General features: G+C 38.3%; 6 protein-coding genes across 16 annotated transcripts; 3 read left to right on the top strand and 3 right to left on the bottom strand.

The window, feature by feature from the left end:
* Positions 1-76: 76 nt before the first annotated feature.
* On the bottom strand, positions 77-5,636 carry LOC104784654 (uncharacterized). 8 transcript variants are annotated; one of them, XM_010509700.3, is made up of 8 exons: positions 5,338-5,636; positions 4,737-5,141; positions 4,164-4,235; positions 3,673-4,070; positions 1,775-3,095; positions 1,525-1,625; positions 1,208-1,340; positions 77-918 (listed from the first exon to the last, which is right to left on the bottom strand). In XM_010509700.3, the coding sequence occupies exons 1-8, from the start codon at positions 5,492-5,494 to the stop codon at positions 233-235; spliced, it is 3,273 nt and encodes a 1,090-aa protein (XP_010508002.2). In that variant the 5' UTR covers positions 5,495-5,636; the 3' UTR covers positions 77-232. The 8 variants fall into 8 exon arrangements, with proteins under 8 accessions (XP_010508002.2, XP_010508034.2, XP_087310714.1 ...); XM_010509732.3 differs by having other exon boundaries at positions 4,171-4,235; XM_087454588.1 differs by having other exon boundaries at positions 1,220-1,340; positions 4,171-4,235.
* Positions 5,637-7,339: 1,703 nt separating this feature from the next.
* On the bottom strand, positions 7,340-10,950 carry LOC104784644 (vacuolar protein sorting-associated protein 9A). The gene is made up of 5 exons (XM_010509690.3): positions 9,918-10,950; positions 9,352-9,499; positions 9,091-9,261; positions 8,816-8,995; positions 7,340-8,683 (listed from the first exon to the last, which is right to left on the bottom strand). Exons 1-5 carry the CDS (start codon positions 10,007-10,009, stop codon positions 7,712-7,714), a joined length of 1,563 nt encoding a protein of 520 aa, XP_010507992.1. The 5' UTR covers positions 10,010-10,950; the 3' UTR covers positions 7,340-7,711.
* On the top strand, positions 10,417-11,293 carry LOC104784625 (uncharacterized). Its single transcript, XM_010509666.3, has one exon. The coding sequence runs from the start codon at positions 10,417-10,419 to the stop codon at positions 10,981-10,983; it is 567 nt and encodes a 188-aa protein (XP_010507968.1). The 3' UTR covers positions 10,984-11,293.
* On the bottom strand, positions 10,997-14,132 carry LOC104784634 (eukaryotic initiation factor 4A-III homolog). Its single transcript, XM_010509678.3, has 7 exons — positions 13,562-14,132; positions 12,961-13,282; positions 12,632-12,739; positions 12,416-12,535; positions 11,862-12,029; positions 11,626-11,712; positions 10,997-11,477 (listed from the first exon to the last, which is right to left on the bottom strand). The coding sequence occupies exons 1-7, from the start codon at positions 13,870-13,872 to the stop codon at positions 11,364-11,366; spliced, it is 1,230 nt and encodes a 409-aa protein (XP_010507980.1). The 5' UTR covers positions 13,873-14,132; the 3' UTR covers positions 10,997-11,363.
* Positions 14,133-14,151: 19 nt separating this feature from the next.
* On the top strand, positions 14,152-21,797 carry LOC104784613 (uncharacterized). 2 transcript variants are annotated; one of them, XR_015559917.1, is made up of 24 exons: positions 14,152-14,358; positions 14,731-15,316; positions 15,407-15,531; positions 15,650-15,744; positions 15,840-16,064; positions 16,187-16,277; positions 16,507-16,558; positions 17,158-17,291; positions 17,412-17,482; positions 17,768-17,962; positions 18,071-18,109; positions 18,447-18,554; positions 18,917-19,006; positions 19,101-19,209; positions 19,585-19,681; positions 19,767-19,836; positions 19,929-20,105; positions 20,205-20,327; positions 20,496-20,579; positions 20,712-20,896; positions 20,977-21,115; positions 21,213-21,272; positions 21,385-21,456; positions 21,552-21,797. XR_015559917.1 is itself a non-coding variant. In XM_010509655.2 (24 exons), the coding sequence occupies exons 2-24, from the start codon at positions 14,763-14,765 to the stop codon at positions 21,657-21,659; spliced, it is 2,970 nt and encodes a 989-aa protein (XP_010507957.1). In that variant the 5' UTR covers positions 14,155-14,358; positions 14,731-14,762; the 3' UTR covers positions 21,660-21,797. The 2 variants fall into 2 exon arrangements, 1 of the variants encoding a protein (XP_010507957.1); XM_010509655.2 differs by having other exon boundaries at positions 14,155-14,358; positions 19,101-19,176.
* A 237-nt stretch (positions 21,798-22,034) lies between these two features.
* On the top strand, positions 22,035-27,054 carry LOC104784599 (dynamin-like protein ARC5). Of its 3 annotated transcripts, none has more exons than XR_015559909.1 (18): positions 22,035-22,568; positions 22,667-22,831; positions 22,918-23,040; positions 23,123-23,344; positions 23,415-23,548; positions 23,640-23,732; positions 23,860-23,923; positions 24,258-24,306; positions 24,571-24,653; positions 24,897-25,054; positions 25,215-25,270; positions 25,510-25,572; positions 25,660-25,760; positions 25,866-25,923; positions 26,066-26,129; positions 26,238-26,398; positions 26,496-26,660; positions 26,783-27,054. XR_015559909.1 is itself a non-coding variant. In XM_010509644.2 (18 exons), exons 1-18 carry the CDS (start codon positions 22,206-22,208, stop codon positions 26,876-26,878), a joined length of 2,223 nt encoding a protein of 740 aa, XP_010507946.2. In that variant the 5' UTR covers positions 22,035-22,205; the 3' UTR covers positions 26,879-27,054. The 3 variants fall into 3 exon arrangements, 2 of the variants coding, with proteins under 2 accessions (XP_010507946.2, XP_010507938.2); XM_010509644.2 differs by having other exon boundaries at positions 25,210-25,270; XM_010509636.2 differs by having other exon boundaries at positions 25,210-25,270; positions 26,066-26,398.
* The last annotated feature ends 212 nt before the right edge of the window (positions 27,055-27,266 follow it).

The raw sequence follows: 27,266 nt of genomic DNA, 5'->3' as shown, positions 1-27,266 counted from the left end.
AAAAAAACAATCAATCAAATGTGAATTACAAACTTCTGTCAATCAGTTTTTGACTTTTAGAAGTCTGCAAGAGGGATGCTTCAAAGAAGTAATGTACTTCTATCTGATGTAATCTACAATTAACCAACATTTCTACCCACATGTGGGTTTTACTATCTTCTATTCTTTTTCAAATTTGAAATTTTTTCTCCTTTATAAAACAAAACATTTCAAAAGATGCAATGCAACAGCTTCAAGGCCAACCAAAGTCAATGCCGCTATTATCAACATCCCATACTCCAAGACCTATCTCATCAAACAACTGATCATAACTCCAACTTGAGTATCCCAAGAAAAACCAGTAGTCACTTGGATTCAGCTCTCTTGATTTCAACTCTTGGATTCGAAGGGCCACGGATTGATGATCTAGGAAATACACGCCTGGTGAGATCTCTTGGTAATTATGGTTTGTAGAAGAGTCTCGCTCTCGGGTCAGAGCTAAAAGGGGTATTCCTGGATCAACGACAGGACCTCCAAAATATAGAGGTGTTTCTTTCAAGAGCTCGGCTGTTTCGCCGAGATCAGGGAATGATTTCCACCTCAACCGTTTGTTGAAGATTACACCCAGGAAACCGAATTCGTGGCCTGCTTTTAGGATCAGAATCTTTGATTTAGAAAATGGTTGGGAGGCAGCTAGCTTTTCTGTAGCGACCAGGATTGTGCCGGTTTTCACTTGGGGAGCGGTTGTGAGTGAGTGCATTGGGGGAGATTGGGAATTGACCTGGTCATGATTTACCTCTCTTTCGACAGGCTCTCTATTCCTTAAAACGACCTCAACAAGTTTATCACCATCTGTTACTTTATTGTTTACCGCGGATGAAGGTTGATCGAACATGTTCGAGTTTCTTCTTTCTTTTCCAGACAGAGTAGGAATGATTCCTGCCAGAGAAAGATTCATAACTTGCTTTGTTTAGGCTCCAGATCAATACTAAGTATAAAAAGCCAAAAAACTTCCTCAGAAAAATTCAAAAATATGATGTTTCCCAACCAGCTAAGGCTGAAAGAAACGAGTTACTAAGATAAAACTGAGTCACAAGTTGCAAAGCATTTTACGATTCTGCAGAACTATGTTTTGGATGTTCAGACAGTACATGGTGTCTTTAGAGATAATATTCAGCATATATGTATAAAACAAGTGAATCAGAATAGGATGCAGATTTTGACTTACTGAAAAACTCACGAGAGTTATTCGCATGGCGAGTTAGAAACTCTGTTATGTCAGTTACAGATGTCTCCCCTTCATACGGAATGACTTTGTTTCTCTCGGCTGGAAACAATATCAGAGAAGGATACACTTCCCTCTGCAACGTTACAGATTCAGAAAAGAGAATATGGTGTGCGAAATTATAAGCTCTCAACAGTGGTTTCAGAGAAAGAACTGTTTGCATTGAGATAAAAGAAATAGCAATGCTGTGATGCAAATACTAGAAATAGAATCAATCAAACAAACCATACTACAGTCAGGTAAGCTATCATGAAATGTACCTGATTGATCGATTTTAGGATTAAGCTGCAATCATTTAACGTGCAGTCCATTAAGTAGATACCGGGAAATTTTAGATTCTTGTCATTAGTTGGCGTCTCTGCTTCAGAACAGACAAAACAATAGGATAAAAGAATGAAGAAAAAAGTTGAAAACATGTCCATTTCACTTTCGGATAGAAAGATAGAGGAAAAAACTAGCTAACCAATATTACTTCCAATTTTTTTGTTGTCAACTATACAGATCCAATACCTGATTTGAAAAGCCCTTGATTGTTCCTGTATCCTCCTTGAGTTATCTCTTTATATTCTTTTAGTGACCGGTATACTTCACGTAGAACTAGCTCCATCCTCTGACAAAACCCACACCAATTATTGCTGAAAAGGACCAAAACGTCTTGGCACAAAGGACAGGGAGCCTTCTCTGCACTGGATTGATTCCATGCATGAACCATGTGGGAGAAAGTATTGACAGTGACACGGGGAATAGAATCCACCTCGTGAAAATCCAGATTAACAAAAGGTGGAACTGTAGCGTTTCTGGGCATTTCAATGGTAGATTCAGACTGTGTATAAGGAGATAGACGTCCATTGAGGTATCCATGGAGAAAGTCAACCAGTGATGAATAGCTGAATGCTAACTCATGTTGAAGGACATAGTGCTGTTGTAAAGCAGGATTGACTATTACTGCTGATGGAATCTTAACATCACCAGTCAGAGCTCTAAGCAAGGCATAATTTGCGTCAGAGAAGAAAAATGAACCCGTGAAACTATGCACTGAATCTTCCTTCGGTTCCGAGTGCAATGATACGTTGATCTCTTCCTTAACATTGTCTGTTAAGTTAACCTCAGTCTTATCAGTTTCTGTAATTACTAATTGCTCACTTCCGTCCGTTGAAACTTGGTCTTCATCACTGGGGGAGGAAGATTCACTTTCAAAGGATTTCATTTCATCTTTTCCTTCAGAACTCATAGTGACTCTGTTTTGCACATCTCCTTCTTTAGATTGAGGAGAAATTACACTAGAACCTTCTGCCAAAGATGAAGCTGTATCTTGTCTAGAGATAACTTCTGCTTGTGATGGTAATGCATCCATCACTTTTATGTGCACATCATCAGATAATAGACGGAAACCAACATCCTTAGCAATTGAGCCCAATTTACTTTCTCTTCTTCTGTGAAGAAGATTTGTCAGAATCTGCTGCAGGGAACTGCCTTCCATACCTGGACCTGGTGCTATAGTATCTAGGGCTACTTTTTTATCCCCATCCAAAATCATAAACGAGACTTTATTTTCTAACTTAATAGTTTTAAACTTTCGGACAGTTTTCGGAAGTGACACGGACCCTGACTCTTGAGCAGCCTGGCCAACGAAGTTCTCAGACTTAATATCATTCTTCCAGTTTTTTATGTCAGATAACTTATGCTGTGCAGCTACCTCTCTGAAAGTATCAAGTGCTTTCATACTCCTCCTCCTATCTTCCAAACACCCACTTGATCTATCCACAAAAAGAATTATCGACGGTTTACTTGCAGGGAAGGAAGATTCATGGTCCTGCCAGTCGTCCTCCAGCTACATGAAAAAAACAGAGAAGATTGATCTACGTAAGGCAAGATGAAATTTTTGTAAATGGACATAGCTATATAATCTTAGTAGACATGAGGGTTTCGGAAGTATAGTAATCACTAAATCAATAAAATGAAGAGAAATGCAACTAAAGATCTACTGTTATAGATATGCAGTCACTGTTATACAAGATCAGTTTAACAAAGAATTCACTGCGTTGGTTTTGTCGGCTATGGAAGTTCAACTGCATAGAAAACAAGATAAAATCCCACTTCTTATCACACTACACTCTGACAGATAAAATAACAAATTAAAATATAATACAAATATCTAGATTCCTAAACGGAAACAAGTTAGATATGTCACATCATGGTTTTGTTGCAAACAGGGCATGAGCACCACTTTTTTCTTTGAAATTAAATTTCAGGAAGTTTAAGTTACGAAGGGTGGTTACCCAATAAATATACAACAAGACAAGATCCCACTTAACAAACTACACTCATTTAGCTACAGCTATTTCTTCTCAAAGAACAGGTAATGAATATGCAAAATCACTAAACCTAGAGACATAAAGAGACCGTACCTCTGTGACTATTGGATTTTCCATCTTTAAGAATCTCGAAATGTCGTCCCCAGCCTTGAGAATCTTTGAGCAATGTGGACATCCTGCCAGCTGAATGATCGCTGCCCATGAATCAGATTCTCCAACATTAAACGATGAAGCCAATGATTTTTCTGTGATCAGACCAAATTTTTGCCTTTCAGGAGGCAGAGAAAAATCTTTTGTGATGGCAATCAATCTTGAGAGGAATGAACTAAATTGCTTGAACTGTTCACGGTTACATGTCTGTCCAAAATCCAGATTTACCCTGCCATTTTCCTGCAAAGCAGCAGTATCATTGACATAGCTAAAATCCTCAAGCCATGGAACTCTACCAAATCCAGTTTGGAGTCCACACATATTGTTCCATTCTGCATAGCCTGTTTTCCAGTGTGCAAAGAAAATTAACATAATGGAAACAATGCACCTAGTAGAACATATCAACATCATCTAGACATGAAGTGAGAATCTACCAGCCACCTTCTGGTTATTTTTTCCACTGAGCTTTAGCACTTGATCAGTTTTTACGTTTTTGGAGAAGCTTCCTGCAGAGTAATGATCAGAATGTCTACGTATTAGCCAAACATTCCAAATTTTCGATAAATAAAACTAAAATATGCCTACACTATAATAGGCCATGACATGACATCTTGTAAAGCGTTTAAGAAAATCAAATGCCATATTGGGCATTTCATTTTCACAAGACTAGTCTAGTTGATAGCTGATAAAAAACACAAATATAGATTCATAGGCTTTCATACCACGGGAGAGACTAATAACTCTTGGTAAGATTCGTAGCTAACAAGACTGAGAAAAAATGCATATTTACTAGGATTTGAATAGATGAAGACTTTGTCTGGTTAAACTCTAAAGAACTAATACTCTATAAACTTCACTTACCCTAGCGAATTACTAGCCTAATCTACTAAGAGATCTACAGAAATTAAATCATAAAAAATACACAAAAATGATAGGAACATAAATAATCTCACAAGATCAGGATTATCCCTCGTCATGTAAGAGGCAGCAACAGCAGATCAACTCACCTTGCCAAAGGTTATCCTCGGTTACATTTTTCTTTAACTCAGACAGAAGTGTAGTAGTCCATCCGCAAAATTCGAACAGAAGTAAAGCCTTGTCAGATGATTCAAGGAAATCTTTCAAACTCTCTGGAGACTTCAAATGTTTGAGAGGGAGTTCTTGGGGAGTAGATGTCAGATAAGGATGAACAGAGGACAAGATATTTGAGGCTCGGAGTTTCCCTAGATAGTTGTAAGGCACACTATTGTGATAGTACAAAACTGTTATTCCGTTAGCAGCACCACCAATGGCTTGTGCAAGCACCTTTTCTGAGTTTCTGTATACAACCATTAACTTCAACAAGCCAGACTCCTCACTACCCTGAACCAACTGAGTAATTTCATTCTTCAGAGATCTAGACTCACCACACCCTATGAATCAGCAATGGAACCAATCAGAAAACTAATAAGACAGTGAAAACATCTCCACAGAAGGCAATCAAAAACCCAGCAAAGTGGACAAATTCAGCTTACGAATCAGTTCAGAGTCATCCTTATTACATTTATACGCAAACTATTCATAGGTTCACGAGACTAATAGAAAGAGAAGGAGAGAGAGAGAGAGTACATGGAGTGGTGACGAAGAGGAGGACGTGAGGGTGGAGACGGATCTGGGAAGAGAAGTTTTTCTCCGTGAGTATCTCCCATTCGCCATGGCAGGTTGAAGGAGGAATAATGGATACGAAGGCGAGGAATTGAAGGAGGAGGAGCGCCGGCGTTATCATCGGAAAAAACGGCTCGCTCTCTCGTCGCGTCTTTTTCCTCCTTTCGAACGTCGGCGTTCCGATCCCGATTCTCTTCTTCTTTGGTTCGGTTTAACTGGATCTAATTGTTTCATTTTACCGGTTCGGTCAACTAGAGTTTATTGATCCTGCCACGTGGAAATTCGAATTTATAGTATTCCCAAGTCCCAAACTCGATTTTTTTTTTCCTCATTTAATTGCTTAATTAAAAGCATTAAAAGATTGTGTCTAGACTTGCTCTTACTAAGTTGTGGAAACTTGCTCTAGTAAGTTAGGATAGGATTGTGTCTATACTTGGTTTTGGGGTTTTATCATTCTTAGTTAAGGAGTTATCTTTATCTTATGCCAACGTTACCCTCACAAACCTGTTTGGGATAGCTGTTAATTAATGAGCCTTGAGACACAAGGAGGGATATTATTTGGATGTATACACAAACCTTTGAAGCTATGTTGTTATATATTGATGGTGATGCTCAAGGAGACTACTACTGGGGGAATATTTCAATGAAATGCAAAGGATATAATAGCGTTGATATATAAAGGTGAGGAAAAAGAAAATGATGAATCTGGTAAGGAGTTGATGATGGCGAATGCTGTATGGTTGATATATGAAAGATGTTGAGAATGGAGGTAATAAAGAAGAGGAAGACCTAAAAACAAGAAAGGAAAATATATTAGTGAGGAGCTGAGTATATATTAAGCATCTTCTCAAGTATAATCGCAATGTTCCTAATTCAAAGGTTATCTCCTGCATTTTTAGTTATGATTTAGGCTGTGATAATGACCTTGGAATATTCTTCTGTTTGATGATTTCTCCTTTTGTTTAAATATTAGTATGCAAGCATAAAACTGAAATGGGAGTAGCATGAAGTGACCTAGCAGCTGTACTTGTACTATTGCAAACATAATCGCAATCACATATAAGATAGCCATCCACATCTAAGGTAGCCATACATCTAAGATAGCCATCCACGCTGTTTAAGATAGCACCTCAAGTATAATCGCAATCATATAATATAGACGTACAATGCGGTTCAGTTTCAGAACCATTTGAGCACGATAGCCATCCACATCCATTATACTACTCGGAAGGTATCAACAAGTATTGCATTTCATGTCACCAATGGACAGTTAAAGGATCCTTAAGCTGTGACGAGTGTGACTTTAGTTTGGATTTCGAGTGTGCTCTTACACGGGAAAAGGTAATGAGGCATAGGTACGACGATCATCTTCTCTTCTTGTCTTATAGTGAAATTAAGCAGTACTGTAGATGGAGACTTATTGGTGTGAAGCATGTGAAACAAAAGTAAATCCCAAAAATTGGTTTTACACATGCAATGATTGTGGTGTTATATTGAATATTTCCTGCGTTTTGGGAGAGTTGACGTATATTAAGCCAGGCACAATATTATCCAGATGGAACAACGAAGTAGTGGTACCCAACACGTCTGTTTGTAGAACTCTTTGCACCGCGTGTAAATCTCGATGCAAGCTTCCTTCCAATCTTCAGACTTTCACTAGGCCCGGAGTTGTTAAATGCAAGTGTGCTTCGTATTGTTTCCCAAGAACCTCTTCAGATTGGTAAGGCATGTTTTAATGATTAAAAGATTTGTTTCTTTGTTCATTCACGATCATTACCCATCCTTCCAACTAAAAAAGACTTTTGGTTTAAAAAATCCAGCATCAACTAGAAGAACTCCTTGGTCATGTCTCGGACTTTGAAGTTTGACAGAGTCGCATATACCATTGTTATCAGCCTTCTCAAAACCAATAATATCACTCCGTAAATTCACTTAACCATTTGCTACTCTACTTAGTATCCAACACTTGGCAAATGCTATTCTGATTATATCCTTATTGTATATACGCAGTAGCAAATGTAAGAGTTAGATATGGATTGACAAATGCTGAGGAGCCCCTCCAAAATCAAATAACAAAGAAACAAAGAGTGGGCTTCAAAAAAAAAAACACAACTGGTGAGAGTAAAGTTACCATTCGACTGTTCTTGTTTTCCAGGCGAATGCAGATACAGATAGCCTTCATCTCATACAGCTCTCTAGTTGTCCTCAAAACTCAAAGCTGCAACAAACGAATGGGTGTGGCATTTAACTATGATCTAATCTCTGCTTCCCCCATAAATGAATTCTTCCTAACTGATCCGATACAAGAGACTCTCATCCCCATGACGGGTCATTCTGCTCACTCGGAAGTTTCTGCAACTGAATGTTTGGAACCAACATCTTCGTCTTCTGCAAGTTGGGAACTAGGATTGTCACCTTTTCTCTCAGTACTTTGCTTCATTAAATCAATGTCCTGGGCATCTGATTCTCCTTGCACCTTGGGATCACGTTCTTCATCCTTTCCTTGTACCAACATTGCGTCGTATTCTTCTTGTTTTACATCTGACAGCTTATCAACATCTCCCCCTTCACCCTGTAGAGCTCGAATCAAATCATCAACACTGCTGTCAGTTTCCCTTTTCATTTGAACATTTGAAGATGATGTTGTATGATCCTCAGATTCCTTAGACATATCAAAACCGGACAATGCTTGCAATGGTGAACTGGGTGGAGCTAAAGATGTTGTATCACCCAATCCTTTGGTAAGGCACACATATTTAAAAACAAGCTGTTTATAATTATCTAACAAGCCTTCAACATCTCCTATCCTCAGATCACCAGCACTGGCAAATATGTAAGGATATTCTTGAAAGATTTTGCTTGTCTCGGTATTCTTCAGAAGCGCCGCACCCTTATTTTCCAAATCTGAAATGGATTCAGCTTTCTTAATTGGTATCTCACTGTTTGGATTCAGTATTTCGTTGGCCCCCGAAAGACTATCAGACGATTTTGATTGGGAGAGATTGTTTTCCCTCTTGGGATTCTGCATTTGAGTTTTCTGAAGAGTGGACTCATCACGAGGGGGTGGTGCAGTGCCGTGGCCAGTTTGATAAGACTGGCTGCCCATACCAGAATTTCGTACCCGTGCAGATTCCATGTTCTTTTCAAAGTCAGCTTCATCCATTGAAAGGGATTTTGCATCAATATTGGAGATGAAGGACTCTGCAGAGAGTATGTTTGTGAAGAAGTACGCAGCTTCACCAACAAGTTTAGATTCACGCCTATATCTTTGTATATACAACAAGTTTGAGTGAAGCTGTGGAGGGTTAGCCTGGAAAAAGAAAGTATAGAATGAGCACAAGTAGATTTAGCTGCAAAATCCAAACATAAATATGCGCTAGCAAAAGACATCAGAAACCAGCATGCATAAACTGTTCAATCTTTCAAGTTTTGTTCTTTATACCTTTATTGTAACATATATCAATACAGGAAGAAATTCGTCCGCTCCAGGTGCATTCCCATTTGAAGCAATTGAAGCATTCAGCAGTAAGTTATTTATAACTTTGCAACAATTAAGGATACACACAAGCTTATCACGAGGAGCTTTGTACATGTTTATCTTCTGGAGCTCCTTTTGAGCTAGCTGCCAAAAGGATAGGAAATATTATTATACAAGTAAGAACATTATCAAAAAGGGGAGAAAGTACTGCAAGCTAGCTTTTGACTAGATTGGCTTACCAGCCATGATGATTCATTTTGAAAAGTTGGTTGTATATCCAAACTTTCAGGAGAAATGAATTGTTGAACGAGTGACATCTTCTGAAAGAGTTTCTCATCAGCGATAACATCTTCAGTGTTTGAAGCAAAAACCCGCGTAAACAGCTTTGTCATGACATACTTCTCTAGGCCCTGTGTAAACAAAAGGAGCAATGGTTAAAGGCACAAAGATGCAAACAAGTCACAGACAGAATGAGAAGACTATTACTGATTGATACTCACATCTCCGGCACTGTCTAATTCCTCCTCAGAACAACCAGACCAAAGTGGATGAGCCCTGAAAGCAGCCTCCATCTTGGAAAAGAACTCCTGAACCATAGCACAATCCTTCTCCGGATCTGGTGCATTGTTGGAGAATGAAACAATAAAACTGCAACATAAACTGACAACAAGTTTAATGAAGTTGAAAGAAGAAGTAATGTAAACTACAAAACATCTTCAACCACGCATTATCCATATGCTAGATAAATAAACTCTCTCAGTATAGCTTTCAATAATTAGAGCCTACTAACAAGATCCAATTCCCCTCTCAAATGAAGAAGAGATAACAAAGATGATAAACTATGGTACTGCAATGGAATAAGTTCTAAGCTTCAGAAATTGAAATCACAATAAACACATGATTCAAGTTTCTAACAGATCACCTAAATTTTATGACAAATCATCATCATCTAGCTCACATGCATCATCATCAAGTGCAAATTAACCTAAAAAAACGCAAAAAAAATTATGGACATCTAATCTATCTACTAAAAAGCTAAGGTGGATCTGCATCGAAGAAAGGGGACCTTTTGATGGATTTGACGAAATCTCCGGCGGAAGGTTTGCGCATCCGTTCGAGAAAATCATGAAGACCCAAGAAGGCGTCCGTGTTCTCCATCGCCGATCACTCGAATTATCTCCGACGATTGACCAGCGGCAACAGTGGGGAAGAGGAGAGTTGAGTTCCGTATCACGCTGACAACTAACTACAAACAAAAACGACCGTCGTTTTATTAAAAAAAGTTTGTGCCCATCTACTTCCGGTTCAATTGGCGAAATTGGTTCGGTATGAACCGTTTAAACCAGCTGATGGTTATCGGACTTCAGATTTTCTATATAATTTTCTAATTTTTTGGTGGAATTCTCTGATGTTTATGATTATATAACCTAAGGTCCTAAACCAACCAAGCACGGACGAGACGAGACGAGACTTGGACGAGAGAAGAAGCATAATCTTTGTCAATTGGGAGGAGCGCGTGGTTTTCTGATCTCAGGTCCGATCGGTGAATTTTGGGCACCTCATAGATGTCGCGGATTTACGGAGTTCCTTTTGTGATTTACCCTGAAATCACGTTACCTGATCCGAAATCTATCTCAATAGACTCGGAGTTAGTTTCGAGCTACCTTGATTTCAATAAGTTTTGGAGGAACTCGACATATCACCTAGGCGATGATGGTGTTCCTAAGACAGAGGTTGAGAGTTTGGACATGGAGAGGTTTTATTATTCAGACACGTTGAAGCCCAAGAAGAAGAGCAAGTCTTCTTTCTATGATTACCTTCTTCTTAGACCTGATAACTTCCCTAAAGAACTTCTCGGTGACACTCCAAGACAACGGCCTGTCAAGAGAGCTAAGTGGAGGCAAGATCTGCAGAAATTGGATGTTTTTGAAGAGCTTGAAGTTCGGTATCTTAAGACTCAGGGCGAGGAAGAGAAAGAAGAAGAAGATGATGATGATGAAGAAGAGGAGGAATCACAAGGTGAAGATGAATCTGATCATGGAGATTACGATCATAATCAAGACTTTGATGACGATGAAGACGATTATAATCAGTCGGATGGTAAATTTGAGGATGATATTTTGGTTTACTAGTTTTACAAAAAAATTAAGAAACATGAAACCATTTTTTAACTGTCGACCAAAAAAGTCTTACAAGTAAAAATGATAGTTGAGAGATTTGACTCGCAATCAAAACGCCACAAACGATTACGAGGAAAGAAAAACCATACGGTGCAAACCATAACCCTAATAACTCGCTTCTCAAGCCATTAAACATTTACCACATGTGAGTTTTTAAGTGTTCAAAAGAGCCAACAAAAAAAACTCAAAAAAGAAAAAACATCAAAGGGGGGTAGGTATTGAGTGAATCACACCATAAAATAGCGCAATAATTTGACAGAAGCTGTGAACAACACTTTCTCTTATCCCAGACAACTTCCCGCTGAAAGCACAAAAATCTCGGACATGGTCTTCTAGATGAGATCAGCTACATTCATTGGCATCTCATCAATCTGGGTACTGTAGTACTGCTCAATGTCTCGGAGGATCTTGATATCGTCGCTTTTAACAAAGTTGATTGCAACACCCTAAAATGATAACCATCAAGTTGTTTAAATATATATATATATATATATATATACATTTAGTATCTCCGGGCAGGAAAATCTAGTTCAGAAGTGTGTGCGCTGTATCAACAGTAAACAAACAACGCAGATATTAGAATAAATTACATACCTTACGCCCAAAACGACCAGACCGACCAATGCGATGGATGTAGAGCTCACGGTTGTTCGGGAGATCATAATTTATGACAAGAGAAACCTGATAAAAGAAAGATTTTCATGTCAATTCAACTCTACCATAAGAATATGTCACATAATCTGAGACCTTTAGTAACAGAAATTGAATTTTTTTTTTTCCTGCATTGTTGTTATCTACACAAAAGATATACCGGACAAGTAATGACTTACTTGCTGCACATCAATCCCACGTGCCCATACATCTGTTGTGATCAAAACACGACTGTCACCTGACCGAAACTGATTCATGATCTCGTCTCTCTCCTTCTGAGGCATGTCCCCGTGCATTGATGAGACTGTGAAGTTGTTACTTCTCATTTTCTCACTTAGCCACTCCACCTATAACAAATGCAGAGATAGAGTTAATAACATTGAAATGAAACCATAATTCAGGAAGTAAACCCTAGTCAAAGAAGTTCAAAAAGCATCAGGATTTGTATAAAGCATCACAGGATATACTAGGCGGCCAAGTAATCTACTAGATATCAGCAGATGAGTAAAGATTGCAAGTACTCTTGGGCAGTGGAGTTGTTTTGTTAATTTCTTTTAGGTATAAACACCTACATCTTCACAGAAGTGTATAAAATTTTGAGCATTTATGAGGTTGCAAATAAAGTTAAGATAACAGCGCTAGAAGCTTAATTTTAACAAAATTAAAATACTAGATCAGCTAAAACGTTTAAAATAGGTACAATTGCATAGCTTAAGATGAGAACCAGAATTACCTTTCGTTTTGTATTGCAGAAGATAACAGCTTGAGTGATAGTAAGTGTGTCATAAAGATCACAGAGTGTATCAAACTTCCACTCCTCCTTCTCAACAGCAACGAAAAATTGTTTGATTCCCTGAAAAGATTTTACAAAAGTTAGCCAGTGAAGAGTATGAGTTTGACCCTACAGTAGACTATAACTATCAAAGAGCATACATAAGCAGAAACATACTTCAAGAGTCAACTCATCACGCTTCACAAGTATCTTCACTGGCTCTGTCATAAACTTGGATGTCATCTCCAAAATCTCGTGAGGAAGAGTTGCAGACACCAAACAAACCTATGAACAAACGTATTAGAATTGAATTATCAAAGAATGGAATTTGGCTGGTCATAATAATACAGTTAATAGCTACCAAATCTGCATATGGAACATACTAGCAAAGCAACATAGCAGTGGCTAAAAGAATTTTAACACATGAAAATCCTATCAATCCAATGGCATAACAGCTAAAAAAATACGGGTTAGCCAACAAATAAATTTTAGTAGTGAAATTGCACCTGAAGATCGGGTGGAAGATATCTGTAAACATCATAGATTTGGTCCTTGAACCCTCTGCTCAGCATTTCATCAGATTCATCAAGAATCAGAAGTTTAATAGCTCTGGTTCGTAGACTTCTCCTCTTAATCATGTCACAGACACGACCAGGTGTCCCAGACACAACATGGACACCATGCTCCAGCTTCCTGATGTCTTCTCCAACGCTCTTCCCACCAATGCATGCATGTGCCTGAATATTAGCATGTAATCCGATAGTTTGTATCGTCTTCTCTGTTTGTGTAGCCAGCTCTCTTGTTGGGGATAATATCAAGGCCTGAACCCTGCAGTCATCATAGATACCAAATCTATGAGTAAAATAAAGTATTACCCAATCACTCTAATAGAAAAGCCAGAACAACTATCACAACTTCTCCTTAAAAAGTTATATTGTACACCTTTTAGAGTTAACTTTCCTAAATTCTAAACCCCACCAACCAGTTAAACCTAGAAATGCAAATCCGAGCATAAGGGGTCGAGAAAATGAACAATCCGAGTAAAGCAAGTAAACTTCAAATTTTGAAATTAGGGTTTCCCCAGCGGAATGGAACAGAGAAACATACTCTCTAGAAGAAGTGTCAACGACTTGGCAAACGGAGAGAGCAATCATAGATGTCTTCCCAGTACCAGACTGAGCTTGAGCAATAACATCTCGCCCTTGAAGAATCGGCATAACAGCCCTCTGCTGGATCGCGGAAGGCTTCTCGAAACCGTATTCGTAAACACCGCGAAGCACATCTTCCTTAATGCCCATATCATTGAAGCTCGTGATAGGCTCGATCCCTTCCGTCGTCTCGAAGACCAACTTATCGTCATCCATCGGTCCACCGCCTCTTCTACCACCACCTCCACGGCCAGGATTCGCTGTCGCCATATGCTTCCGTGTAGATTTTTTTTTGGTTTCTCTCTCCTAGGGTTTTCGTTTCGATTGATTTTTTTCCCCAAAGGCTTCTTCTCTCTCCCTTCAAGTAGCTCTGTTCGAGATAAGCGCGGCTTTAACTGAGGGGTAAGATTGTAAAATCCGACAATTTCTAGGGCTTTTTTTGTCTAATACCGACTCTAAATGTTTAATGGGCCTGTAAAGTTTCGGCCCATATCCATATGTAGGCCCGATAGCAATTCTTCTTCAAAACGACACCACTGTATCGACGGAGCTGAGCTCGCGAAACCCATAGCTTCTTCTTCAGAAGAACCTACTCAGATCGGTCTTCTTTCTCTCTATCCTTTGTCGGGATTCTCTTTCTAACCTTCACCCTATCTCTTCCCTTAATTACGTCTCCTGTTTGCTTCAAGCCTGATTGAATTTGTATCACTTGGGGAATGAATAAAACTGGTTTTGTCCATCTCTGTTAGAAAAAAGGTTCGTGTTTTGTAATTATTTATTGACGACAATAGCTGAATAAACCATTATCTCTCTGTTGATGCCAATATGTCATTGCGTTTTTTGTTTACAAAGGATTTTGCCATTATTATGCGGTAAAATCATTTCCTTATTTTGATGTCTGTTCTGTTCTTGAAGTGTGTGTGTTATTATTCCTCAAGTCGAAAGAATCTTTATTTTATAGTATCTGTGTGTCTTTACCCGAGCATGTTTTTTGCATTGATCTTTATTTCGGGTTTGGTTTTTTTATAGTGGTGTAATTACATGTTTCAGTGCATATAGATAGGTTAGGTGGTACAAGAAATGGACCCTGCAAAATCAATGACATATGTTTTGTGTATTTGGTTGTAGTAATATTGGAATTTGAGAGAAGGGACGTTGCGATGTATACGAGGGCATTAAAGAGGAACCAGAGATGGGATTTGCTATTGCAGCAAGCCAAATACTTAGTTAGGCCAGCCATTCGCAACTATACCGTCTCCAGATCTTATGGATTCACAGATACATTAACAAATAGTGCAAATTTGACAAGAAAGTCTCTCCTCGGTTCATTTTATCCCCGCGTTGGTACTATTGCCTCGGGAAATTTTTTAAGTAATTTGAAGAATAGCCAGTTGCGTAGTTTTAGTTCTGAAGGTGATGGAAGGAATGCTAGTGAGGATAAACATATCTCTTTGAACAAAGGGAATGGTGTAGATGATGGAAAGACCGGTAAGGAGAAAAGTAATAGCGGTGTTGGGCATTTAGATTCTCATGCTCAACTTGGTGAACAGGACCAAATAGAATGGCTCAGTAATGAGAAGCTTGCCAGTGAATGCAAAAAGAAGGAGTCACCTTTGCTTAATAGACGAGAAAGATTCAAAAACGAATTCTCACGGAGAGTCCAACCTTGGGAAAAAATACAGCTTTCGTGGGAGACCTTCCCTTACTATATCCAGTAATAATAATCTACAACATGTCTTTTTCTCTGTTATTGTGTTTCTTTCTGCATTTCCACTTATGGATTCTGCTTATTCTACTTTGACAGTGACCATACGAAAAATATTTTGGTGGAATGTGTTACCTCACATATAAGGCAGAAGAATGCCACTTCTATATATGGTGCTCGTTTAGATTCTTCAAGTGGAAGAATATTGCTCCAGAGTGTTCCAGGTTTGCTTTTGACTATAGTAAAAAAGCAGACCAGTATTTGATGTTGCGCTTCTGTTATCGGAAGTATAATTATCTAGGAAATGTTAGATGACCAAGAAATTTTTTGATGTTTATTCAGGTACTGAGCTTTATCGGGAGAGGTTGGTTAGAGCACTTGCTCGAGATGTACAAGCTCCCCTGTTGATACTTGACAGCAGTGTTCTTGCCCCATATGTGAGATTCTTATGAGTAATTTGCAAATTACATTCCACCATTTTTCTTTTTCTGTTTTCCGTGTGTTTATATAATCTTCGTTGATTGTGGATCAGGATTTTGCTGATGACTACAATGAAGATTCTGAATCTGATGGTGAGAATGCAGACGCGGAAGCAGATGAGAGCACGACAGAGTCTGAAGCTGAAGACGAATCTGGTGCTAACAATGAGGAGGATTCTGAAGCGAAAACAGATGGGAGTGAAAATGATGAAGCTTGCCTCGAGGTTTCTGAGGAAGCGATCAAGAAAATTGTTCCAAAACTTGAGGAGTTTGAAAAGGTATGATTGCGTTAAGTGAGATTCAGAAAATTTAGTCAGTACTGATTGTTCTTTTCCTGATTGCGTTAAATTGAGTATCAGAAAACGCTGAATATATTCTTATCTGCATTAAATTTTGGCAGTTGGTAGCAGAGGAATTACATAGTTCTGGTGAAGCATGTGAAGCGGCAGCTGTTGAGCATTCTGATAAAGCCAGGCGACCAGCAAAGAAAGGTAATCATCAAAATCAAGGCTCTAGAAGGCATCTTCATCATTATCAGTGCTCGCTAGACTTGAATGTATCAGTTTGATTCAATAACTTTTATCCTGTCTAGTCATACTGTTCTTGGTGTTGTCTTTCTGTCGTAGTCATTCACTCTTGCCTCATCTATTTGTCAGACTGCTAAGTTCTCTTTGTGCTGTCCTTTTTCCTCATTTGTACTTGTGATTACATTGTTTGCAGGAGATCGAGTAAAATATGTAGGGTCTTCTAAGAAGGGTGATGCAAAGCACAGGTAGTTTACTGATTTATTTGTGTGATAATTATTCTCTAACATCGTACTTAAGATTTAGATGTTCAACAAAAATTGCTGAAGAATATTACGCTATAATATTTATGACTGTCTGTCTTATATGATTTGACTTGATCTCTGCTTGCTCTGCCTATTCATATTAGTAGTATTTTCTCATCAACTGCCACCTGGACCTTAAATGTGATAGTTTGGATATGCCTTTGGTAATGATTTAAGTGCATTTAGTTTGAGTAGTTCTGGTGTAGGATTGGATGTGTATGAAACTGCTGCCATGACAGTTTTCGGTATGACGTATTCGTTTATTTGTGAGCTCTGCAACTCACGATACCTTTGCTTAACTAAATGATTAATATCATCATTAGGTTGATGATACTGTATCTCATAATAGTATACCATCCATGGTTTCGTCAGCAATTTGACATGCCTGCAAATGTAATATTTGAACATTTTGATCTTTTTGGAACACATTTTTAACTCATAGAGTTCTGTAAGTAAGAAACTTCCATGGCATGCTAAATATTATGGATGAAGGATAGTAGATGCCCTGTGCTTTGTTTCAACCTAAATTTATATACCTACAGGCCATTATCTAGCGGACAACGTGGAGAGGTTTATGAGGTGAGTGGAAACCGTGTTGCAGTCATATTTGACGATACTTCGTCAGAGGAAAGCGAGAAGAAACCATCCCATAAACTACATATGCACTGGATAGATGGTATATTTACTTCATGGCATCCTATATGGTTGATGTGTGATTGTTGTATATTTGGAGAATCTGTATGTAGACAATTGACATTTTACGTAGTTGTAGCTAACTTATATATTGTCTGTGCAGTTGGAGACCTAAAGCATGATTTGGATATGCAGGCAGAAGATGGCTATATCGCCATGGAGGCTTTAAGTGAGGTATGTCATGTGTGGAAGCTACAAAAAAAAAATCGTGTTGCTTTTCAGCTAATATTGTACATTATGATAGTTCAGACCAGATAAATCCAGCAGTAGTAAGTGCATTATATTTAGTTTAGTTTGAAACTTAAATATATGGATTGTTCAACATATGCTGGGGTTTTCGGCTAAGATGTGAAGTCTAAAGTAGCTTGACTTTGAATGCTGTTAGCAGACACTTTCGCCAAGACACGTAAAACGTGAAGTGGCGTTAATTTATTTCATTTTGTTTTCCTGTGTTTGTAGGTTTTGCAATCCACGCAACCACTTATCGTCTACTTTCCCGACTTGTCCCAGTGGATGTCCAGAGCTGTACCTAAGTCAAAACGAAATGAGTTTGTAGACAAAGTTCAGGAAATGTTTGATAAACTGTCAGGTCCTGTTGTTATGATCTGTGGACGGAACAAGATTGAAACAGGTTCAAAAGAGAGAGAGAAATTTGTAAGCCTTTCTCACGTGTCATTTTTCATTGGCTCTTCTTTTGTTATTGATCAGTAAACAAATTGTTTGCTTTCTTTCTTCTTTTGACCTTTTTTTGTTTGTGGACAGACGATGATACTCCCAAACTTTGGCCGTCTTGCGAAACTGGTATGTTGCTAAATATAAAATGAACTTTAATTGGCAGTCTTAGTGTGTCTCTATTGTGAAAATTTCTTAAATTTTGTGGTCTCGTATGCACATCAATTACTAACACTATCAAGGTATTCAACATCTTGAACATGCACTGAATCCTCATTTTGTTTCAATTGCATTTTGATACTTGTGGAGTTCTGGTCAAATTAGCTTCGTATGTGCAAGACTCTGAATGTGGACTTGCATGCTTTGCTTCACCTTCTTGACATTATTTACTACACATCCATTTGTTGCTTGCATTTTATAAATTCCAAACCCTACACCAAAATGTTTATCAAATTGTGTCTTGCAGCCCCTTCCGTTGAAGCGTCTCACTGAGGGACTCACGGGAAGGAAAACATCAGAGGATAATGATATATACAAACTCTTCACTAATGTTATGACCCTACTCCCTCCGAAGGTATTGCCTTAAGACTTCTGAGAACTTTCTTACTTGATTTTAAAAAATCAATGAAAATTGCATCGGTGTGTTTTTGACTTTTATTCTTACTTACGTGAGATTGCATAGACTGTGTTCAGAATCAGATAATTTCTATTGAAGATATCTCTGTTAATTCCTCCATTGTACGAAAATGAGGAGAAAGTAGGAAAGCTATTTGACACTATATGCAAACTTCTTTCAATGTCAGTTCGTTTGCAATTAATATTCTGGGATGCAAATCCCACATAGCCCACACTGCTATCTGCTTGATATTTCTTTGTTCCATGTGTCTTGTTTAATAATGTTGTTCTTGTTTTTTTTCTTTTCTAATTTTGGTGCAGGAAGAAGATAACCTTGTAGTATTCAACAAACAACTTGGAGAAGATAGAAGAATTGTGATATCACGGAGCAATTTGAATGAGCTACTTAAGGTACATAGTTCTAGATTGAATCTCGTTTGGAGAAATGGAGTCAATTTCCGATGTTCTCATAACCATTGTAACACTTTGAGAACTTTCTCCCTAGGTGCTTGAGGAAAACGAGTTATTATGCACAGACTTGTACCAAGTGAACACGGATGGCGTGATATTGACAAAGCAAAGTGTGTAACTCCTATGAATACCTGGTTTATTATGTATGTGTTTACTCGTTATGTCTTAGCAGTGTTGTGTCTGGATAAAGTTGCTTGTTGAGGATATCAAGCTTCCTTTATTATCTGTTATGTATGTAATTGCTTCTGTAATGGCTAGAATCTGGTTATTAGGAGACATCTATGAGAAGGCATTTACTTGCACGCATATATTTAGATCTTGTACATTCCCCTGGAGTTTATATTATGATCACATTAAATGAAATAGGATGCAGTTCCATGTGATAGACATTGATATGTGCCACTGTCTCTTATTTTGATGCAATCGTTTGATCTTAATTCTTGCTTTCTGTGATGAAAACGCAATTACTTATGTTGTGACCAAGAGAGCTCAGAAACTTATCTATGCTGTTTCTGCAGGAGCGGAGAAAGTTATTGGCTGGGCCAGAAACCACTATTTATCTTCTTGTCCTGACCCATCGGTTAAAGAAGGCCGCCTGATTCTGCCCCGTGAAAGGTAATGGGATGGTTGTTGATTGACCTTTGGGGTCTAATTTATCCTTTATTTTATTTTATCTTACTATTGTCTTCCTCTTTTGAAGCATTGAGATTTCAGTTAAAAGGTTACAAGCACAAGAAGATATTTCCCGAAAGCCCTCACATAACTTGAAGGTTTAGTTTCTTCCCCCTCTGGTAGTCTGACAAATGGATGTTGCTTACTATTGAATAATAATGATGTTAACAGAGATTTTTTGTTGTAGCAGAATATTGCAAAGGATGAATATGAAACCAATTTTGTGTCAGCTGTGGTTGCTCCTGGAGAAATCGGGGTCAAGTTTGACGACATTGGTGCTCTTGAACATGTAAAGAAGACATTAAATGAGTTGGTCATTCTTCCCATGAGAAGGCCAGAGCTTTTCACCCGTGGAAATCTCTTGCGGGTATTACATTCTATTATATACATGTTGTTATTTTCTTGGCTATGGACTTTAATTTCCTCGGCTGGGTTTTCCTGATGGCGTGAGTCTTTTCATTTTCAGCCTTGTAAAGGTATATTGCTTTTTGGTCCTCCTGGTACGGGTAAAACGCTACTCGCCAAGGCGCTTGCAACAGAAGCAGGGGCAAACTTTATTAGCATAACTGGCTCAACGCTTACCTCAAAGGTACATGGAATCTTAGTATGCTGTATGGCACTGTTACAATGATTATCAAATGACTTATAAAATAACTTTACCATAGACTGGTACCATTGACTAAATGTGGTCTATAGTCTCTTTCCATCGCCTTTCATTGGTTCTGAATAAGTCAACTTCGTCCATTGTTTGGCACAGTGGTTTGGAGATGCAGAGAAGCTCACGAAGGCTTTATTCTCTTTTGCAAGCAAACTAGCGCCTGTAATTATATTTGTTGATGAGGTGAGAAGCTGTTTTAGCTTTGTTGATATCATCATTCCTTTCTGATATTTTCTTTTAGAAGGAATACTTTTGGGATGGGTAAAATGTGTTTGTCGAGGACTGACTGTAATTCCTTTTATTATTGTCGGGTAGGTTGACAGTTTGTTGGGTGCGCGTGGTGGTGCTTTTGAGCACGAGGCAACCCGAAGAATGAGAAACGAGTTTATGGCAGCTTGGGATGGACTCAGGTCAAAGGATAGCCAAAGAATACTCATTCTTGGTGCCACCAACCGACCTTTTGATCTTGATGATGCTGTTATTCGTCGGCTACCAAGACGGTAGAACCCTCACTTTAGTTTTCAATTTTGCCTTCAGAATATCAGTCTCTCATTTGGGGTTTCTGTTATTCTGTTTATAGGATATATGTAGATTTACCAGATGCGGAAAACCGGTTGAAGATTTTGAAGATATTTCTTACTCCAGAAAATCTTGAAACTGGTTTCGAGTTTGATAAACTTGCCAAGGAAACCGAAGGATACTCAGGAAGCGATCTCAAGGTTTGGTCATTTGCAGTTTAATTTACAAGTTTGAGTAACATTGACACCTCTAAAAGTTTCAGATTATTTATAATTCCTTTTCTTATTTACATTTTAGAATCTATGCATAGCTGCTGCATACAGACCTGTGCAAGAATTGTTACAAGAAGAGAACAAGGTAAACAACATGCATATATATACCCGCAGAGTTGATTTTTATTATTGTTGTTGTGGAAAATAATTTTTGCAATCACAAATCACATGATGATTTTGCAATGCCAAATCCTCAGGGTTCGGTAGCAAATGCAGCTCCTGATCTACGGCCTCTGAGTTTGGACGACTTCATTCAATCAAAAGCTAAGGTATTGTATCAATGTCTAAACAAAACATCCCCTTCGTTTATGTTTCTTTGTTCTGGTCATTGCAGTATCATAATCATTTGAATACAATTTTACAGGTAAGTCCATCAGTGGCGTATGATGCAACAACAATGAACGAATTGAGGAAATGGAACGAACAGTACGGTGAAGGAGGGACCCGGACTAAGTCCCCTTTTGGCTTCTAAAACCAGTTTTGTTAGATTCAATCTCTCTTTTTTACCTACAAAAACTCATTAATTTTGCTTCATGTCCTAACAATGAAAAATTACTATTAAATCATTTATAAATGAGAAAAAAAAAAAAAAAAAGGCCAATTTACAATCCTCATTTGCTTAAAACATTAGTATTTCTCAATCGAGTTAATCTCACAATTCTTGTACTACATAGTATGATTGTAATCACACAAAAAGAATACATATTGGGCAAAATCCTTGGTGATAATATTTCTGTATATACTATTGGTCAACAAAAATAAACAAAACCTTCTATTTGCCGACAAAAACAAAATAAACTAAAAACATTTTAGTCCCCTCACGCGCTCTTTTGTTTTTTACTTTTAGCGGAGAACTATTACAACGTTTACTCAACGCGCCATCAATGCGCGTATGATGATTAAATTAAACGAAAAAACAAAAAAAGGGGAAAAACATTTAAATTGAAAAAGCGGTATCTTCCACGGCGAGGAAGAAGACGACGGTACGAACTCTCACACTCTTCATACTAAGACGACGATGTCGGATGTTACACCGCCAAAATCGGAGATGACGGCGGCGGAGGAGGAGGAAGACGCCGCAATTGAGGAGCGATGGAGTCTATACGAAGCTTACAACGAGTTACACGCTTTGGCTCAGGAATTGGAGACGCCGTTCGAAGCACCGGCGGTTCTTGTGGTTGGACAGCAGACAGACGGTAAGAGTGCGCTTGTTGAAGCTCTCATGGGGTTTCAATTTAACCACGTCGGCGGTGGAACCAAGACTCGTCGCCCGATTACTCTTCATATGAAGTACGACCCTCAGTGTCAGTTCCCGCTTTGTCATCTCGGATCTGATGATGATCCTTCCGTTACTATCCCCAAGTCTCTCTCACAAATTCAGGTGTGTTTTTTTTTTTACTTTCAATTGCTTTGTTTCTGCCGAGTTCTGGAAGATTTTGAGTAATGTTGAGAAATTTGTTATATGATTTTTGGAATTAGGCGTATATTGAAGCTGAGAACATGAGGCTGGAGCAAGAGCCATGCCCATTCTCTGCCAAGGAGATTATTGTGAAAGTGCAGTATAAGTATTGTCCCAACCTGACCATCATTGATACACCTGGACTTATAGCTCCTGCACCAGGAATTAAAAACCGAGCACTTCAGGTTGTTTTTTTTAATCTATCAAATTCCGTGGCTGTGTTTGGTTTTGCATGATTTGGGAGTGGTTGGTTACTTATTCTTTTTGTTAGGTTCAAGCACGAGCTGTGGAAGCTCTGGTTCGAGCAAAGATGCAACACAAAGAGTTCATTATTTTGTGCCTTGAAGATAGCAGTGACTGGAGTATTGCAACTACACGAAGGATAGTGATGCAAGTATGAGACTTTAACGTAAACTCAAATGCGTCTAAGGTTAACTTCATTTTTTCTTATATATTTTTGTTCTTTGTTCATGTAGGTTGATCCTGAGCTTTCTAGGACAATTGTTGTTTCCACAAAGCTTGACACCAAAATCCCTCAATTTTCATGTTCATCCGACGTGGAAGTCTTCCTCTCACCTCCTGCTAGCGCACTTGACAGCTCCTTATTGGGCGATTCCCCTTTTTTCACGTCTGTGCCTTCCGGAAGAGTGGGCTATGGACAGGATTCAGTGTATTCGTCTAATGACGAGTTCAAACAGGTCTATTTTCTGCTGTCTGATTCTTAATTCTTTTCATGGATTCTAAACTGTGTGTTGTTCTTTATTGCAGTCTGTGTCACTTAGGGAAATGGAAGACATTTCATCTTTAGAGAAGAAGTTGGGCCGTTTGCTGACAAAGCAGGAAAAGAATAGGATTGGTATCAGTAAAATGAGGTTGTTTCTAGAAGAACTACTCTGGAAAAGGTAAAAGTGCTTTTGTTCTCTGTGATTTTCCAGCTTCTGTGCCCTCTCTACTTTACAATTACGATTTGTCTTGATGCCATTCTCGTTCCAGGTACAAAGAGAGTGTTCCATTGATCATACCTCTTTTAGGAAAGGAGTACCGCAGCACAGTCAGAAAGCTGGATACCGTTAGCAAGGAACTTAGGTTGCAATTTGTTTTTTTTTTTTTTTTTTTTCTGATATATCTACGTTATTTTAGGCTGTTTAATTGTTCTCTAATGACTTAAGAAAATATAACTCATTGGTGGTTGAATACTTTCCTTTCAATGCAGCTCTTTAGATGAAGCAAAACTCAAAGAGAGAGGCAGGACTTTCCATGATCTCTTCTTAACCAAGGTATCTGTCGAGAGCATTTTGATTTTTAAGAATTTTATCTATGCCTTCATATGTATTTCATCTGTACCTGGATTCTTGGAATAATAGTGTTTGTGTTATTATAGCAAAGATCATTTGGTAAATTTGTCTTTGTGAATTGATTTTTGACACATAAATAATTATGCAACAGTAAATGGCATCTAGGACATGCTACGAAGAATAAGTGTTTTGTGTTGGATGCCCTAAGACTTAAACTTGCTTTGTCATTTTTTCTGATTGGCGTATGAATTACCTTTGTTAGTATTGATCAGTGTTGTGATTTCTCACCTGTTTTATTTTTATTTTTCGTGACCAGTTATCGCTGTTATTGAAAGGAACAGTAGTGGCCCCTCCAGATAAATTTGGTAATGTTGCTCTGTTCTCTACCAGTCACTGTCTTTGACAATAATCTCATCTAGTTGGATTGGATTTTTGCAATATCACTTAGTTAAATGCATGTTGTTCAGTTAGACTGGGTCACTAGAGTGCAATGATTACACACAGAATAATATATGATAATAAATCAATCATTGGTCATGATACTTTGATTATTGCTGAAGCACATTTTATATCAGCATTCTCTTATGTTGGGTTCTTTGATAATTAATACTTTACATGATATTTTTCAGGTGAAACATTACAAGATGAAAGGACACAAGGAGGAGCATTTATTGGTACTGATGGTCTCCAGTTCCCACATAAGCTAATACCAGTAAGTGTTTCCTTTGAAGCAGAAAATGCTTACTTTATAGAGAAGGCTGGTCGTAGTCTTCAAAATCCAGTTATCTTGTCCTTGTACGTGGATTGTAATATGAATTATATGATGGGTTGATGGGAGATAAATTTGACCGCATGAAACATATGTGCCAATGAATATATTGGAAACAAAGTAAAGAGATCTTCATTGGACCTTTAAGAATTATGAGAGAACATGACCATTGTTTTTCACTTACAGAATGCAGGGATGCGTCTTTACGGGGGTGCACAGTATCACCGTGCCATGGCTGAGTTCCGTTTTCTAGTAGGTGCTATCAAATGTCCCCCAATAACACGGGAGGAAATTGTGAATGCATGTGGAGTTGAGGATATTCACGATGGAACAAACTATTCCAGGTGTTATAGCATCGCTGAGATGCAACACAGTTCTGAGTTTTATTTTTTTAGTATCTCAGACCCGTTTTCAGTATCTAATCTGAGCTGCAAGCCTGCAATGTTTGTCCTGTTTTCTATGGACCTCTTATTCTCTTTTCTCTTGCTTGCTGTTGTAGAACAGCTTGCGTTATAGCAGTTGCAAAAGCTCGTGAGACGTTTGAACCTTTCCTTCATCAGGTGATAATGATATATATGTCTACTGTTTTCTTCTTCTTTCGTGGAGGATGGAATGCAGTCTTACTAATTAGTTTAGTTATACTGCCATTCAGTTTTCAGATTTGCTACAACTTTATTTATGCTTAAGATTTATTTACCAAACATGTCCTGCTTACAGGAACTATGTTTAGGGATACTTTCATCTGAATTTTTGTTATTCACATGTCTGTCACCGTTTTTTTTTTTTTGTGTTGGTTTAGTTAGGGGCAAGGCTCCTACACATTCTCAAGAGATTGCTTCCAATTTCTGTATATCTTCTTCAGGTAGGCACTGTTTTCTTTGGTTTGACGGTCTCCAACTTAATTTTCCTTTCCAGCAATTTTCTTAATGTATATTCTAAATTGTAATAGAAAGAAGGTGAATACTTAAGTGGGCATGAGGTGTTTCTCAAGCGAGTTGCTTCAGCTTTCAACACTTTTGTGGAGTCCACAGAAAAATCATGTCGTGACAAGTAAATCTATTACCAACTCCTGCACTTACCTGTTTCCATTGCCTTCATCCTGTGTTCTAGTGAGCTTCAGTTAGTAATCTTTCCTTCGGTTTAAATTGATTGCAGATGTATGGAGGACTTAGCAAGCACGACTCGCTATGTTACATGGTCTCTTCACAACAAGGTCACTGCTACAGCTTAAACTGAGAATTATGTGCATATCAAATTAACAGTATTAAGTAAAACTGTTCTCAATAGGGATGCATAAAAAACTCGTTCGGATTTGGTGTCCGTTTCTAATTCAATATGGTTTCAATGTTATGTAGAACCGAGCTGGTTTACGTCAATTCTTGGACTCATTTGGTGGAACAGAGCAACTTCCTACATCAGGTAATCCCATAGGATTTAGTCTTCCGCAAGATGCACAAGGTGGCACAGCAGACACAAAGTCAATATCAGATGTAAAGCTAAGCCATCTGGCCTCAAACATCGATTCAGGTTCCAGTATTCAGACGACAGAAATGCGGTTGGCTGATCTTCTAGATAGCACGCTTTGGAACCGCAAGCTTGCTCCTTCCTCTGAGAGAATTGTCTACGCATTGGTCCAACAAATATTCCAGGGCATACGAGAGTACTTTCTAGCCTCTGCTGAGTTAAAGGTTAAATTTGCTCGTTATTCAACTGTACACGGATTCTTGCTTCCAAAATGACTCATCTTTTAAATGTTTTGTATTTGTGTCTTGTTATGTTCTGCAGTTCAACTGTTTTCTTCTAATGCCCATCGTTGATAAGTTGCCTGCTCTTCTGCGGGAAGAGTTGGAAAACGCATTCGAAGACGACCTCGATAGTATTTTCGATATCACGAATCTCCGGCAATCACTTGATCAAAAGAAACGGAGCACGGAGATCGAGCTGAGAAGGGTAAACCAAACTTAAAACTCTGACTTTTATGATCAATGTTTCTTTTCTATTTGCCATTGGTTCAACATGCAGTAGAACTGACTAGGTTACGTTAATATTGTTATCATCATGTATTGGTACAGATAAAGAGGATAAAAGAGAAATTCAGAGTGATGAATGAGAAGCTAAACTCTCACGAATTTGCTCAAAATCTAAAGGCGCCATCGTTGCAGCAGTAGCAGCAGTGACTCAAAGTCATGGATCACTTGTATTTAAGTTTAGGTTAAGAAACAATTGAAGAGTGATGATATTCATGAGGGGAACTTGTGTTTCATCAACTTTGGATGTCCAAAAAATAAAAATAAAGAACGTTGTGGTTTCAAGTGATATGCAAATTTAACTCGTGTCTTAGCAATTATGAAGAAAACACCAATAAAGTGTATGTCGCATATACTAATCAAAGTTAGAGTTCAACTGGGTTTTGACGTAATGAGGAAAGTACTTTGTCTTTACGTTTTAATTTTTTTTATCCTAATACACAGTTACACACACACACATTTGGATTTGACCTACCCTCCTTCCTACCACATTATCCTATCCACCTAACTAGGAACACATTAACATTTT

Source organism: Camelina sativa, chromosome 1 (assembly GCF_030686135.1).
Source record: "Camelina sativa cultivar CO46 ecotype springtype chromosome 1, ASM3068613v1".
In the NCBI taxonomy this organism is placed as follows: Eukaryota; Viridiplantae; Streptophyta; class Magnoliopsida; order Brassicales; family Brassicaceae; genus Camelina; species Camelina sativa.
This window is presented reverse-complemented; position numbering and strand designations above follow the sequence as displayed.